The sequence below is a fragment of the Xiphias gladius genome, chromosome 10, assembly GCF_016859285.1.
Source record: "Xiphias gladius isolate SHS-SW01 ecotype Sanya breed wild chromosome 10, ASM1685928v1, whole genome shotgun sequence".
NCBI classification, from domain to species: domain Eukaryota; kingdom Metazoa; phylum Chordata; class Actinopteri; order Istiophoriformes; family Xiphiidae; genus Xiphias; species Xiphias gladius.
In genome coordinates this window covers 14,182,970-14,198,766 of record NC_053409.1, presented here as the reverse complement: position 1 = coordinate 14,198,766, position 15,797 = coordinate 14,182,970, and the positions used below count along the sequence as shown (strand labels likewise).

The 15,797-nt window shown below is 40.6% G+C and overlaps 1 protein-coding gene across 5 annotated transcripts in view; it reads right to left on the bottom strand.

Moving 5' to 3' along the window:
• Positions 1-15,797, bottom strand: part of kidins220a (kinase D-interacting substrate 220a) — a 46,424-nt gene that overhangs the window by 26,575 nt on the left and 4,052 nt on the right. For all 5 annotated transcript variants that reach the window (XM_040136587.1, XM_040136589.1, XM_040136591.1 and 2 more), the window contains 21 exons: positions 15,258-15,416; positions 14,220-14,318; positions 13,382-13,480; positions 11,708-11,806; positions 11,125-11,223; positions 10,773-10,871; positions 9,473-9,670; positions 9,238-9,336; positions 8,792-8,890; positions 8,243-8,341; positions 7,863-8,040; positions 7,561-7,725; positions 7,144-7,323; positions 6,369-6,534; positions 5,989-6,140; positions 5,360-5,460; positions 5,069-5,254; positions 4,726-4,866; positions 3,424-3,661; positions 3,137-3,228; positions 568-712 (listed from right to left, as the gene is read on the bottom strand). In XM_040136587.1, coding sequence (XP_039992521.1) covers positions 568-712; positions 3,137-3,228; positions 3,424-3,661; positions 4,726-4,866; positions 5,069-5,254; positions 5,360-5,460; positions 5,989-6,140; positions 6,369-6,534; positions 7,144-7,323; positions 7,561-7,725; positions 7,863-8,040; positions 8,243-8,341; positions 8,792-8,890; positions 9,238-9,336; positions 9,473-9,670; positions 10,773-10,871; positions 11,125-11,223; positions 11,708-11,806; positions 13,382-13,480; positions 14,220-14,318; positions 15,258-15,389 — 2,866 coding nt within the window. In that variant the 5' untranslated portion in view covers positions 15,390-15,416. The remainder of the gene's footprint in view (positions 1-567; positions 713-3,136; positions 3,229-3,423; positions 3,662-4,725; positions 4,867-5,068; positions 5,255-5,359; positions 5,461-5,988; positions 6,141-6,368; positions 6,535-7,143; positions 7,324-7,560; positions 7,726-7,862; positions 8,041-8,242; positions 8,342-8,791; positions 8,891-9,237; positions 9,337-9,472; positions 9,671-10,772; positions 10,872-11,124; positions 11,224-11,707; positions 11,807-13,381; positions 13,481-14,219; positions 14,319-15,257; positions 15,417-15,797) is intronic.

Sequence of the window (15,797 nt, the reverse complement as noted above, 5' to 3'; positions counted from 1 at the left end):
AAGTATATTTGATATGTTTAACGTATTACGGTTCACATCTCATGAACCAATCAGCTATGGAGGCTTGTTGTCTCAACTTTTCCACAAGCTGTTCAACATCGAACTGTCTGCTGTGTACTGTTTCTCAAGCTGCTGCTTGGTTCTATTGCTCTTTTATAATGTGTTAACAACCGATTAACTGTGTAAATTCCAACTCTCTGTCATGTCACTATTGCAAATAATACTTATTTTTAATTTAAATGCCTGCTTAAGAAAGAAGGAAGGAAAATGTACTTTTCATTAAAATGCTTGGTCAACTGCACCGCCTCTAGCCCCTTGGTCTAGAAAAAAATACCATCAGAGCTTTGTTTTGTGGTTCTGTCTTCCTCCAAATCCCCTCATATTCTCCCAAGAGCTGATTAAAGTTAAAAAGCAAAGCATTAAGAATGAGTGTACCATCCAATCTCCTTAACAATGACAAGTTAAATAAAGGCTCAACAACTTTAAAGATGCTGTACAAACAAAATGTTATTTTTTACTGTTAGGAGATGAGGGTTGTGCTAAAGCAGAGAGTGGTTTATTCTCTACCTGTGATAGAAACAATGTTAAGCAGCCTCCTCATGGTCTGTGGGCTGATGTCACTGAACCAGTCTTCGGTCACCAGCAGCTTGGTAAGGTCAAATGACATCTGTCTGGTGATAGTCCTCTGCATCTGGCGACGTCGGTATGTGTCCTTGACAGGCAGCAAGTGTACAATGACAAGCAGAAAGTCTAGTTAGCATAGCACTGGAAATTATGCACATTTGGATCCATCATGTTTCATATTTCACTTGTTGTGTAAGTAATGTTGACGTGGTGCTGAAAAATCATATCAAATTTTTTTTATATCATTCTTACAGTGTCAACAGAAACAGAAAAACAGAAAAAACAGAAACTGTCTTAAAGCCACAGATTTAAAACCATTACAGCCACAGGAGGCATTTAACAGAAACATACTCTACAAGGAAGTCTTAAAATTAGATCTCGATGACAAAGTGAAATGACAAGTCAAACATTTTCTCCTCACCCTGGCAGAGGTTTTGGATCTTATGTTTTACAATGGTTGCAAGCTGTGCATCATGTGACAGGAGAGGAGGCATTTTCATGGTCAACAAGTGATCAAAGGCCCCGTCATCATAAAACCTGACGCTTGAATAAGCTGAGTAAAACGTGGATGGATCTGAACTCTGTCCATGTTTAATAATACTTCCATACAGTCCACTTATACATTTCTGCGTCTGTTTGCTCTCATTCGACGAGATAACCCAGCAGAGGGCTGCAATTTAAGTATGCGAAGTGGTGTGAGTTAAACCAATTAAAAGCTATTTTTTCTCACACACTCAGCCCCTTCAATATGATCTCTTTGTGAAAAAAACATATTCTGTAATTCCCTTTGACTGCAAATAAAAATCAAAGAGCCACTGTCCAAAGCAGAACAGTCATGACACACAAGCGAGCTATTGACACAGATCTACCGGAGAACATCTGTGATGATATCAGACAGCTGCCATGGTCATGAGCCAAGGCGAGGCTTTTGGTTGACTTTGAAGTCATAACACCAGTCTCATGACCTCTTTCTCAGAGATGAAACATATGGCCACCGCTCAGTCAGGCCTGAAAAGGTCTATCATAAAGAAAGCCCTGTATGGCTGACTTTCCAACATATATTGATTTTTACTGTAGTTTTTTACAGCTTTACTGGTCCATGGTCCATGATGTTTTTGTATGTGCTTACAGGTTCTTCTTTTCCTTACTTATACACTGTTCAATCATTCAGTTAACAAAACGGTTATACTTAGAAAAGGGTGGAAATACTGAATGCTGAGTTCCAGGTAATAATTTTCTTCCTTATAAAGAGGATTTGTTTAATTCAAATAAATGGAAATAAGATGGTAAAGATACTCATAATGTCATCCACAGCCTAAGAAGCCACATGAAAGTGGAGAGCCACTACTTGATTTTCCCCTTTCTGCCCTCATTTTAATCTCCACTTGTAGAAAGAGAACCCTCCTGCCAAGAGCTAGCGAGCGGGGAGGGCAAATAAAAAGAGCACGATGCTGCCCCGTAATAAAAGGGCCAACACCAATAATTGACGGTATTAGATAAACCCGATGTACAAACAAATGTCAAACAAACAAACAAGAGAGGGAGGCGGGAAGGAAGGGGGGTATTAGGAAGGTCTCGCGGGGGAGGAAATATCTGCGACAGCAGCAGAGTCACTTAGCCTCCTGCCAGCAGACCTGGTGCCAGTGTTTTGTCACGGGGACCCACTGCTGCTAGGCCTTGTCATTAGGCTGTGGCAACGCAGCAGGAAGAATAACCAGCCATTACATCAATTACACCAGGAACCTTGGCCACACACCGAGCACCTCTCTCTTTTTGTCTGTGTGTCTCATTCTGTCCTCTGGCCTCTGAGATGCCTGCCAACAACGAGCATGTACTGAACACCTCCTTCAAGAAGGTGGCTGAAAAGAGAGATCAGTGAGGGTTCTAAAGGCAGCATATCTCACCCTAATCCAGTGTTTTCTACTGAAGTTGTGGTGAACTCACAGCATTTTAATTTTGTTTGATTAATTAGGAGTGAGGACATCAAGCATTCATTTCCAGCTTTATGATATTTCCAGATAACATGAGTGTTGTGGGAATACCTGTAGTGGAACATAAACAAACATCTGTGTCCATTATAATTTTGTATTAAAAGCTTCTCTGTAATTTGGTATTATTGCTGGCTTTTTTGTTTTGGTTGTTATGAGGTTAGGGTGGGGTACGAACAGTGTCTATTAAGGGTGGCAATTAGAATATACAGTACTTGATATATTGGTCATAATATATCTAATTTTGACTATAATCAAATTACTATTATCCTACTCTTGGACTTGTATTTCAAATTACTGGTCATTCTTCCACCTACAACTCATACTGCATTCACTGCAATCTCAGCAGGGGGACTGCTCTTTGAATTTCCTCTTCCAAGCTCTTTTGTTAATGTACCATGGTTCTTCTTTGTCTTCTTAAGTTAGGGAGCTTGGTGGAGTCAGGAACCCTTAATGTGGGGCTATAAACTGCAACAAAGCATTGTACGGCCTGTACGAATAAACTTGACTTGAATTGCTGTTACCCTGCGATTGAGGGCATTCTTGCTGCCAAATTTGGCCTGGTCTTGGCCCAAGCTGTTCTGAGACAACTTCCTGTCCATGTCTTCATGCCATCCTGGAGGGAGAGAGAGGAAGAGACACAGAGAATGATAGCTGTACAATGGCTGTGAGTGAACACCAGAAATTAGATGTATCTATCCAAACAGAAATAAAGCTTCTGAACCTGTCAATCCATGGCCCAAAACTCGGTGCAAATCTCCATGTACATGCAAAAATCAAAATGTGTTGTATATTATCACTTGTCCTTTACCTTCAGCAGGCAATGCCTCTCCGTTGGTGGGGGCTTCCATGCAAAGCTTTTTGGCCGTACTGAGGCCTCTGCTGTTGAGGAATACCGGCAGGTGGACAATGTTCCTCATGTAGTCGTGGCCGTTGATGTTGGAGTCTCTCAGCACACTATTGAGGTTTTGGTTGATAGCTTTTATGATAATATGGGGATCACTGGCAAAGATGGAGATAAAAGGGCCTTTGGAGAAGAGTACCCTCACCTGGAACAAGAAAGGAACATAACTAGTGTGTAATCGACATCTTTCATGACATTCTTTGCTATTACGTAAAATATGTTTTTTTTTAAAACTATGATATCAGCCTGTTTCACTACTATTATTATTAAGTATACAAGGTTTTGAGCATGGACTTGATTTGGTTCAGCCATGTAAAAAACTAGGTTTTTAGCATAATAGAACCCTCTGTGGAGAGTCCACTACTTGAATGTAAAAATGGGTGGTTTACAATCTAATCAATCAACAACAAGACGACTAGGGGCAACGGTCGGCTGCAGTACTTAAACTTAACAACTCCTGAGAGAGCTGACTGTCTGCAGCACATGGTTTTGGGGATTTCCACTCTGCTAACTAAGGGACATTGTGTAAGTGTCACAGGACATCGATTTGTGCTACATGCATACATGGTTTGTTAACCGCTGGCCAGCACCCTCAGGCTCGCCCCACAGGATGATGAACCTCCATTCCTGCAGCAGCTGTAAGCACCATAAGGCGCCATCACATGATGTCTGCATCTTTAATGCACATTATCTGGTAGGAAAAGTATACAGATTGAAGAAAAAAAAAAAAGATCTGATCTGCAATTTGTGTAACCTACAAAAAATGGATTTCAGAGTGTGCGTTGATCTCTGAATAGTAGATGACTTCAGAGTGACTAGGAGGTGCTTGAAAAGATGAGAAGATTACATTAGCACACAGGGGGCTGCCATCTTCTCTGGGATTACTTCACCAAATAATAACATTTGGCTAAAGTAAATTCTATTACAGCAACTGGGAGGAAGAATCTAAACTTGGAGGTGAGCTGAGGCAGCTGGGAACACCAGGGTGGCTGCACTGCGACGAAGATGTGTGGGCTCCGTGTGCACAGGTGAAATACCCACTTCAGGTTAAGGCCACATGGTGCTTTACAGACTGTTTCATAGTTATACATTTACTTGAGTGACAGATGTTGAAAAATTTAATTCTTTCATATTATCTTGTTATCAGTCAAGAGGAAGCTGCATCCGTCATCTATGTGCCCACAAACACAATCACATGCAAACACACACCGTGTCCAACATTTGCAGCACTTTGTCCTGTTCACAGGCATCCAGCCCATCGATGATGACGGCCATACGCGTCTGGTTCTGGGTGAAACCATCGATGGTTTTGGCCATTTTTGACATAAGCTCCACCTCGTGCTTCAGAACCTGGTGAGAGAAAGGGGAGTAAAAATCAGTGGCTCAAAACAATTAAAATTTCAATGTTTATCTGAGAAAGGAAATTGACTGTATTAGGAACTACAACTTCATAACTTCATAAACAAATTAAATACCCCTTGCGGCCCGACAACAGGATGTCAAAGGATTTCCATTCGTCCCTGATTAGGTACAATGAAGTGCATTAGTCTACCTTCATAAATCCTTCACTCTTGAGCTTGTGCAAGTTGTTAGCAGCACTGTGCAGGCGTTTCCTCTGGGAGTTGAGGACGGAGTCAGCCACTTGCCACCAAGTCCTACAATTGAGCAGTACAGCCAGACCCACCACGCTGGCCATAGCTATCAGCACTGCATTTACTGTCAAGTTCTCCGGGTCAACCTGAAAAACAGAAGGATTTAAACTGATTACTGGGGCGTGCAGCGACATAGTGGTTGGAAGGCATACTGTTTTAACGCAGGATCCCAATTCATTGATCTAACCCACCTTAAAGATGGCTAACAGGGCCATACCGGTGATCAGACAGCCTAGTGTCAAGGCAAACAGCACGAAGGAGGGAACACAACATGTTTTCTTCCACTTTTTACCTGGGGTATGAAAGGAATGCAGATGGTCATGGTAGGGCCATACACTGAGGGTTAAAACATTAGGAAAATATTTGTATCTACCATTTTCTACGCAGACTAGCATTACTGTTATCTGGTAATGTAGGGGGTAGTTAATGAGGAAAAAACGCACTAAACAGTTAGTTTTAAGCATTGGTTATGTACAAAAGTTTCATTATGCTTAAAACAACACTGATGAAAGTAAATACTAGTAAAAGAAACCTAATTAAGGGAACTGGTTTGCTCTGCTGTTAAACAAGGACACACTATTTCTATTCTGGTCTCACTGTCAACACAAACTGCACGGCACCCACTTATTATACTGATACAACCCAAAAACCACTATCGAGTATTTCTTTGTCAATAATTCGACAATAAGTTTGTAATCTGATAAGTATAAACATCAGATTCTTTTCAGTCTCAGCAACAGATTGGGACTTTGTGTGCAGACTGAAAGGTGACATGATGACTGACATGACTGACATCTAAAGCCAAAGACAGTGTCGTCACCTTGGATCTCATCGTTCGTGAAAACCCTGAAAAGCCTTGTGGCCATGAAGCCAAACTCCCTCTCACAGGCATCTGAGAGCGTGGCAATCATCTCAGCCATGGATGTCTCCCCTCCAACGCTGGACAGACGATTATAATCCGTGAACAAGAACCTGTGTGACATGTGAGAGAGAGAGATGGGAAAATGATTATTTTTCTCAGATACACAGCAACCACCTATTGAGTTTTATGGTTCATAATGAATGTAATGTTGTAATGCAATTGTTAACAAATGTTTATATTTTTTGTCTTGGAGCTATGAGACTGATTCTGTTATATTCCAGCAGAAAAGGGTAGAGACTAGAGTAAGAGTTCTTCTGTCTGTGTATCGTCGTTGTCACCTGACAGGCAGGGCACGGGTAGTCTGCTCAGGAAGTTCAGGGGGGTAAACAAACATCAGTTTGAGCAGCAGCTCCAGATAGCCGACGTGGCGGGCCAGACGGGTGCTGATGACCCACGCCCAGTTCCAGTTTTCCCTCTCACGTCGGCTTCCAAAATACACCAACACTTGAAACAGAAGAAGAGGTCGTCAACCAAAGAATTCTTTTTCTTTTCTTTAGTTTTTTGAGGAATAAAACCAAAACAATATAATTTCATTATTATCATTATTATACTTAAGTTCTATTCTTAAATATTAGTAAGGTCTCTTCTCTTAAAAAAACAACAACAGTGTAAATTAAGAGGGTCAACTCATCATGTTTAATATTGTTGTATAATGGCTCCCTCTAGTGTCTCAAACTGAGTCTCAAAAGTATCACAAAAGGTTCACTCTGTAAATGGAAATGTATTATGCATCTACATTATAGTTGTTTTCTTAGCAATCTGAATATTGTCTTGGCTGGCATTGCTGAGGCTCTAAACCAGTTTCTTAAACTTGGGCTCAGGACACAAAAACCCGGATGCTGGGATGAGATTATAGGCGATATGTAAGATATATATGTTACTGTTTGGTATATTCGGAATCAAAATTAAAAAAAAAAAAGTACCAGCTTTGTATAAAAAAAATTCTATTTATTCTATTTGCAGCTCCCTCCGTGCTCAAATTAAAACAGAATTTCCTCATAATCTTCAGTTCTCCGCATCGGTACTACATCTCTACAACTTCTGTCCTCTCACCAAAGAAGATGTAGAGCAGGGTGAGGAGGCTGAGGGAGACAGCGATTGCCAGCTTGGGATCAACTGTGAAGCCCAGGATCACAGCCACTGAGCCACAGAGTAGCAATGTGAGGAAGACCACCAGCCATGAGAACTGGAACAACGGCTCTATCTGCTGGCCTGCAAATGTCTTCATCTCATCTAATGAATAAAGGGGAAGTCCAAGAAAGAATGTCAAACATATCAGATGTTTCAATGAAGTATATGGGGAGATTAAAATATAGTATATAGTGTGAGTTAGTATGAAAACAAACCCTTGACTTTAATTGTTACAGAGGGATTGAAGAAACTGAGGAAAGGCACTGTCAAAATAGTTTCCATAATTCCTTCATTTTTCATTTTTGTACGAGACATTTTTAATGCTGTTTGCTTACTTACCCTCCAGTTTCTTAAGGAGGAAAGACTTGCCACTGCCCCACTGAGCATACAATCCAACACAGATAGGTGGCTGCATGGTGGGCTCACTCAGGATGTCTGCTAAAGCGCTGCTATACAGGTCATAACCCAACATGTCCCCATCTGACTCCGAGGGGGAGAGGTGCTCTGAAAGAGAAACAAGTAAAGGGTGGAGAAGAAGATGAGAGAAGATAACGTAAAGCAGTTTCATCTTTTCTGATTTCTGAACGCAATTAGCTCATTTAGTCACAAAATCCTTTCTAAATGAAGAGAAAGGGTCATACTGGCTCCAAATATCTGTGTGAGGATGCTTTTCTGGTGGGTGCAGTCGATGTTGTATGGTGTCTCTCCAGCTTTGTTGGGGCGGTAAAGCAGGCGGCCATCTTTAGGGTTCCTCAGCAGCAGCTCAGCTAACTTTCGGCTCCGCCCTCGGATGGCAATATGGAGAGGGGTGTCTCCTTTCTATATGAAGAAAAACACAGAACTGACTCACTGCTGTACACTGAAAAACTGGAAAGTGACTATCTGTAAACGCTCCAGAAATAGTGGACAAAAAAGAATCCTCCAGATCACTAAAACTAAATAACAGCACAAAAGAATTGTTATTTACGATTAAGGTTTTTATAAAAGCATGAGTTATGTGCAAGTGTGTTTTAAACAGTACCTTCTCCACCGCAGACACTTTAGCTCCTTTATCCAGCAGCAGCTCAACTATTTCAATGTTCCTCATTTTTGTGGCTTTGATAAGTGGGGTCTCTCCCTCCTAAAACACAAACACTCACAACGTTTATTCAAATTCATTCTGAAATTTATGTTGTACGTATAAGTCTATACACATTTGATCTTAAAATTTACAATTAATCAACACTACATAATAGAAAAAGATACAACTCCCCCGACATAATAGTTTTTCAGAAAGAAAAACTATTGTAGGTTGTTATGAGGTAATATCCATAGTTGTCTGCCTGCATCTTTGGTGAACAGTATTTTTACAGATTTTACAGAAACAGCAGACTTCTGTTATGCCCACTATTATTTAATATAGTGAATGCAAATATTGTAAAAATTTGACAATACACAATATTCTCAAATGCAGTATATGAAAAATCATGACAAATAAAAAGAGACACGTGACACTTTAGAAGTGACAACCAAGAAATTCAAAAGATAAGAGAGATTGCATATTCATCCTTTATTACTGACAGTGCCTTACGTTTGTGCAGCTCTCGGTGTCTGGGTTACACTGCAGGATGTCTCTCACCATGGTAGCGTTGCCCTTCTCCACTGCCCAGTAGAGGGCAGTCTTTCCATCCTGATGTTGAAAAGACAATGCAAATATTAGCGTGTTTATCTAAAATAAACTGTCAGAAATGAAAAAAAAAACCTTATGTATAATGTTGAAATTGCATGGTTGAGAATGCAGTACACAGGTATATATAAGATTTGTAACACTATGCACAGTGTGTCAGGTTGTGTATGTTAATATAGCAGTAATACAGTTGTGCAATTCTCGCCCCTGTATTAAAGTTCACTTTACCAAAAAACAATAGGGCTAAATTAACAGTATTGAGTAGCCGTTGACATTTCACACAGAACAGAAGAAGGCCTCCTGCTTGCTTTTAAACATCAATAAGGCAGCAATAATAGTGGGACTCCCACCTGGCCCCTGACGTCAATATCAGCGTATTTGTTCAGCAGAGCTCGGACTATCTCCACATGACCTCCTCTCACTGCTCCAATCAGCATTGTCTCCCCACTCTGAAAGACATGGTGCAAGAGAGACAGAAGTGAAAACAGACAGGGAGAGACATGAATCGCTTCTCATATCGCCCATTTTACGAATTCCCGTTTGTGTCAAACAGCCCCTGGTAATGCTGTAGCAGGGAGGCCTCACCCTGTCTGGGATGTTGACATAGGTGCCGGCGTCCAGCAGGTCCTGTACAATCTCAGTGTGTCCCTCCTTGGCAGCAATGGCAAGGGCTGTGTTGCCATCCTTGTCCGTCATGTTGACATTCGGGTTCCCCTTTAGAAGCTCCTTGACAACTTCTGTGTAGCCACCTTTCACAGCCACAATCAGAGCAGTCATTGAATTCTGAAAAAGCACAGAAAGAAGTCATTTGCACGTCTGAGAGTCCCTCTACCTTAACATTTCTCAGACGTTTTTCTCTACTTGACTGGGTCTAAAGATTTTGGTTGGTGTTCAAACGCCCAAATGACAGATGTTCAGTCATTTGTGGCTGATCACAAAAAACTGCATTTCCCACATCAGTTTATTTCAGCAGCTCTGAGAGACACTACAGGCTTAATGAAAACTTATTATTGACATCTCATTTAGAAAGCCCAATAATTCGTATATTTTTCCAGGCACTAGAGTCTCTTAATCACATATGAATGAGTTGCTCTGCAACATTAGCTACTATAGTTCCATGTGATTATTGATGCTACACACCAAACTATTATATCGTTCAGTTTGTGTCGGCACAGATGCAACAAGACTCAGGGGAGCACAGATGTGCTTCGTCATAGGTGGAATCAATTATTTAATATTGTAGTGTACTGACACATTTGTGATGCTTGGCAGCATTAAATGTTTATTGTGTGAAAACTACACTGGCGAGAACAGGCAACTGCTCTGCGTGTCATGGCACCCACAGTGAGCCCAGGACAAAATTAGACTTGCTCTGCTGTTAAGGTACCTGATCACACTACCAAATCAAATCTTACCACTGTTCAAGAAACACTGCCAAATGTTACACTATGTCAAATAACTGCACCCAAAAACTAAAATAAAAAATTTTCAGTCTTCAAACTTTCAAAGGCTTTCCAAAATTTCCCAACAATAAAAGCTGCAATCATAATCAATGAGTTGATGATGAGCAATGATGATCAACATTATTTTATTATTTCTGTACTTAAAATAATATATTGCACCATAATTAATATCTTGTTTAAACTATGATAAGAATTATTCATGAATATAGAGATTTCAATATTTTTCATATTTTTAATCATCTTAACTACAATAAGAAATTGCAGTTCTACTTAACTGCAACTTGACTATCAAATCAGAATAATTTATTGGAAACATAGACTGCAACAGATAATGCATAGTCTGTAAAAAGGCCAATAAGGCTTTGTAAAGTCAGACTTTGAGAAGTGAACAACCATTCACAGGAAATCTGCAGTCTACTTACAGCTCCTTCCTGGTCCACATCAGCTCCGTTGGCCAGAAGGTGCATCACACTGTCATAGTGGCCCTTCCTGGAGGCCCAGATCAAAGGAGTGGTTCCATACTGCAGAGAAAAGAAGGAAATATGATAGCATGCATGAGACTTGCCTGGCAAGACATGATTCACTCAAGAACCCAGGGGCTTGTAAGTAATTATAAAGGAGCATTAATAAATAAAGGCAGAGGGGAGAAGGATTTTGGTCCTGGAGGGTGGATGTGGGCTTATGCATTTGAATCTTTTAAGCTCATACCACGGCGTAAATCTTCTGTCTGCGCGAAAAGAAGTGAGCGACGAACATCTTTCAGTGTGCCGTTACCTTGTCTGAGCAGTTGACCTTGGCTCCGTGCTGCAGCAGGAGATGGACAATGTCTGCGTGGCCACGACCTGCTGCCCAGATTATGGGGTAGACGCTGTACTGTTGGGGCAGAGGAGAGGGGTTACGTCATGCTGACAGTAACTAATGATCAGTGTCAGGCCTGCGGTCGTACTAACACTTTCAGCCACCTCAGATGACTGAAACAGCAGATGATGGGGCATGCATCACACTGTGCAGGTGAAGAGCAGGGTTGCTGTTGTGCTCACATTTTTGTTACTCTAAAGTTATGTTTACTGACACTTACAACTATTGTTTATCAGTTTATGGCTAGTGAGCTGCAACACTGCATTACATTTACATGGAGTAAACAATCAGAAAAAAAAACACATCATGTGAACACCTCCTCTAATATACACTGCCATTAGACTAAATTTTGGACTAAATTCTGAGATTAGATTCAGTTTGAAAAGAGTGGTATAAACCTGTTTAATAGATGGAAATATTTCATGTTCTGTAAACAGATAAAAAGGAACAACAAATACCAGTGATGCTAGAAGAAATACAGTGTGTTCAGTCTTAGTACCTGACCAGTAATGTTGGGGTTAGCTCCTTTTTCCAAGAGCAGCTGGGCCACATCTGTACAACCTTTATAGGCTGCCCACATAAGAGCAGTCCAACCCCCCTGAGTAGAAAGCACATACAAAATAGTTCAATTGAATAGAAAAATTATGAGGATAAGAGGATAGATAATATTTGCTCATGACGAGCTCTGCATACAGTATATGTAATAATCTGGACATATAATTATACCTATCATTTTATTATAACAAGGTGTAAGGGCAACAACAGTATTAAATGCAAACCTTACAGAATGGGTCAAATCCAAGCCGGTTTTATTGGTAGGAAAATATGCTATTTCCAGCTGGTGTGACACACTTTCCAGTGAGTGAACAGTACCCACAGTGTGGTTTCCTAGAACCTCACTGTGATGACTGGCTGACTGGTTTGTGGTGTGCAGGTTACACACGCCCCGCACGGTAGTGAGTCAGTTATTGTCCTGAGTCACCTCCGTAACGTCATAGAAGCTGGGAATTTAAAAAAAAATCAACTCTACATGTCATGTAAATGTATAACCTTTGAGTGCCAACAGAGAATTTTAATGCATCTTTTATGCTACCTACTGATGGCTAATACTCATTAGATCTGCATTTTTGGCATTTTCGGCTGCACAACGCCTCTTGAATGGGACATCTACATCACAACAAATGCTTACCAAATATGTTTAGCGCCAAGTAATAAATATGGGTATCTCATCTTCATGTTCCCAATGCTCTGCTCATGAATATACAGAATGGCTGCAACAAAAAGCCTGCAGACAACTGCCTGCCTCTGACAGCTCTGTATTCAGTGACTAAATCGTATCACTGCTCCTTGCAGAGACAACCAGAGCTCAGTAAGTAAGATTAATACTAGAGAGGAGCCATCACACAGAAAGCAATTTCATTTTATGTCCATTTGAAGGGTAATGTATCATGTTGTTCAAACAGTACTGGGATCATCACATCGAGGAGAAACCATTAATGTACATATAATCAAGGCATCGTAACTTTATTATATTTTTAAATTTTATAAAGGATACCTTTTAATTGTCAATTTACAGTATAGGTTTGAGCAGACTGTTAATCAACCTTTAATCAAGTTTTCATTTTAATGTTTCTTTGATATTCAAAAGATTGACACAGGTTTTTAGCTATCAACTTACAATCCTTTTTTCCTTCTCTCTTCTTAAGATAATCCTGACATTTTTTCATAGCAGATATTACAGATAGACAGGAAATAAGGCGGGGAAGCGAGGGGGGTCCATAGGATGGCCCTACCCAATATTCTTACCTAATTCAACTTTTTTACTTTATTTTTTATACTACTTTTGGGCTAAACATTAATATGATATCATTACTGACATTATATCATAATTATGATACAGTATCTGGTACTAGTACTATAGTACTATACTAATTTTGGATAATGGGATGTCAGAGTTAAGTTTTACATACAATGGGTCCAAAAAAGTCTGAGACCATTTTCCCATTCAAGTCAATAGGAAAGCGGTTTCAGACTTTTCAACCTCACTGAAATACTCACACTCAAATAGAAAATCACTGTTAACAGCAGATTTAAAAAATAAACTTTTGGAAAGTTACTGTGAAATTAAAACTAAATCTCCTTTCCCGCTACATCACCCCGTCTGTGTACTCACCATGTCTCGATGTTCTAGGTTAGCATTGTTCTCCAACAGTTCCCTCACCACCTCGATGTGACCCTCCTTAGCTGCCGAGATCAACGCCGTCCAGCAGTCCTGTACAAAGAGACAACTGGTTACCGTGGGAAAATCCCATTCGACACCAAATCCAGTTGGACAAACGTCTGTCCGAGCTCTACATGGCACATCCCGGGAATGGCCAAAGCACTGTACATACCAGCTGGTCGTACCAGGTGCTCATGGGAACACAATGTCGCATGGACAGGCAGGGGTGTCAGAGAGTAGAGAAAGAGGGACAAGAGCGACTATAACGTAATGCTTCTCCTTCCTCTTCTGCATTGGTGTGAAAATGAACACAAGTTTGAGTGAACCATGTGTAATAGCAGGTTACATGTATGTAAGATGTTAATGAGAGGTGTGTGAGCAAGCATGCATGTAAGTGGGACAGTGTATGCATGCGAGAGTGTGTGTGTGTGTGTGTGTGTGTGTGTGTGTGGGGGCTGGCTTCTGGAGACACAGGGTGTTGGCCAGCCAGTGGATCCTGTCATTTAGTCAAAAGAGTGAAGATAAAATCGTGTAGTAAGTTGTCATTATGGCTCGTGATTGCTCATAATAGCTGAGGACTAAGCCCGGGTGTGGTGATTTCAGCAAGATGGAAGATCACCAACGTCTTCACTGCCAAGTGGATGATGTGGTTGAAATGACCACAGTCTTTCACCTGTGCCTCGACTCTGATGTGCTCTCAATATCGCAACAACACCACGTGTACCTGTGTGTGGGGCTGTGCTCATATTAAGCAGTCTGAGATGTTATGTGTGTGCGTATGCACTCTTACGACATCATCCAGGTTAATGTTGGCTCCTCTCCTAATGAGCTCTTGTACTATCTCCAGATTGCCCTGCTCCGCTGCCACCATCAGGGGAGTCTGTCCATTCTGAAACAAGGAGAGAGAGAGAAAAGGAACTCAAACTGGGATAAGGATTTGTTGCAAGCTAATTAACTGTACTGTTTTCTCCATAACCCTCTGAGAACTCACTGGACAGAAATGACAGATGGTGATACTATTTGATGACTGAACTCCAATCCGATCCTGCATGACATCCAAATAATTGATCCCTTGATGAGATATGGCCTACGTACTGCTTTTCTATTAGTCAAGTTACGGGATAAATATACCACTGTGCAACATTTTTCTTATCATCAACAAATCTCACGAAAAGACCAAAACCAATGATGCGTTGGTCTAAATCATTTCTGACTTCAGCCCGTCTGGGGCTCTCATTCATTCCGACTGAATACAAAAATCTTTAAAAATCAGGCTATGGCTGCACGGACAATACTTGCTAGTAGGATCAATTTTTCTTGGTTTTAGTCCTCTCATTGGATTAATTCGTTTTCAAGAAGAAGAATATACAGTATTATCAGCATTATCCTTAAATTTGAGACAATAACCTAATGTGCACACTGTATATACAGGTAGCAGACTTAACATCATAATGACAGCAGCTAGAACAGATCAAATTACTGTACTGTAAGTAGTGTGGGGCAATGCTTTAGCTTTTACTGGCTTTCCTTATACCACTCTAAACTCCCCGTTTTTTTTCAGGGTACATTACATCAGTTTTAAGTTTTCTATGAGTACGTGGTGCCTATAAAAAGTATTTCAGCCCCTTTGAAGTTCTCGTTTTATTGGTGTACAACATTGAATCAAAGGGGATTTCGTGTGGCTTTTTGACACTGATTAATAGAAAAAGACCCTTTAATGTCAAAAGGTATCTCTACAATTTATCATCAGACTTTGATTACTACATAGTTATCCCTAAAATAAACGTCCTGAGCAAACAGGGGGGTTGTTGTGAAATGGCTGACTTACATCGCTCCTGCTGTCCACATCTTTGAACTTGTCCAAATGTGCTTTGATGGCGGCCAGGTTCTCCTCTTCCACGTAGCTGAACAGACTCTGGACGGCCAGGGAGGTCATCTTCAGGGAGGTGGTGGTATCCATGGCTGACTGCTAAACACCTGTGCACCACTGTAGAGCGAGAGGAAAGCAGATTAGCATTCACAGTGAGCAAAGGACAGCAACAACATCTATGTGGCCAGCACAGTTAACTGTGCAACACTACTAAGAGACAAACAGAGAAGTTAAAATCTTGGCCAGGAAGAGGATGTGGTGTGTCTTTGAAGTAATGCTGTGGAATAAACAAGTATTGTCCAAACCCAACTCACATGCACAAACCAATCCATACAAGCGGAGCTATAAACATTACGAAAACATTACAAAATACAATCAGAAAAGAGGGTGTCATATTTTTAAAAAAACATATGAAACAGTTTATTTCTCAATGACAGAAAATAATACAAGAAAATTCTGCTGAATAAAAGTACACTTAGTAAATAAGTACAAGTGTGT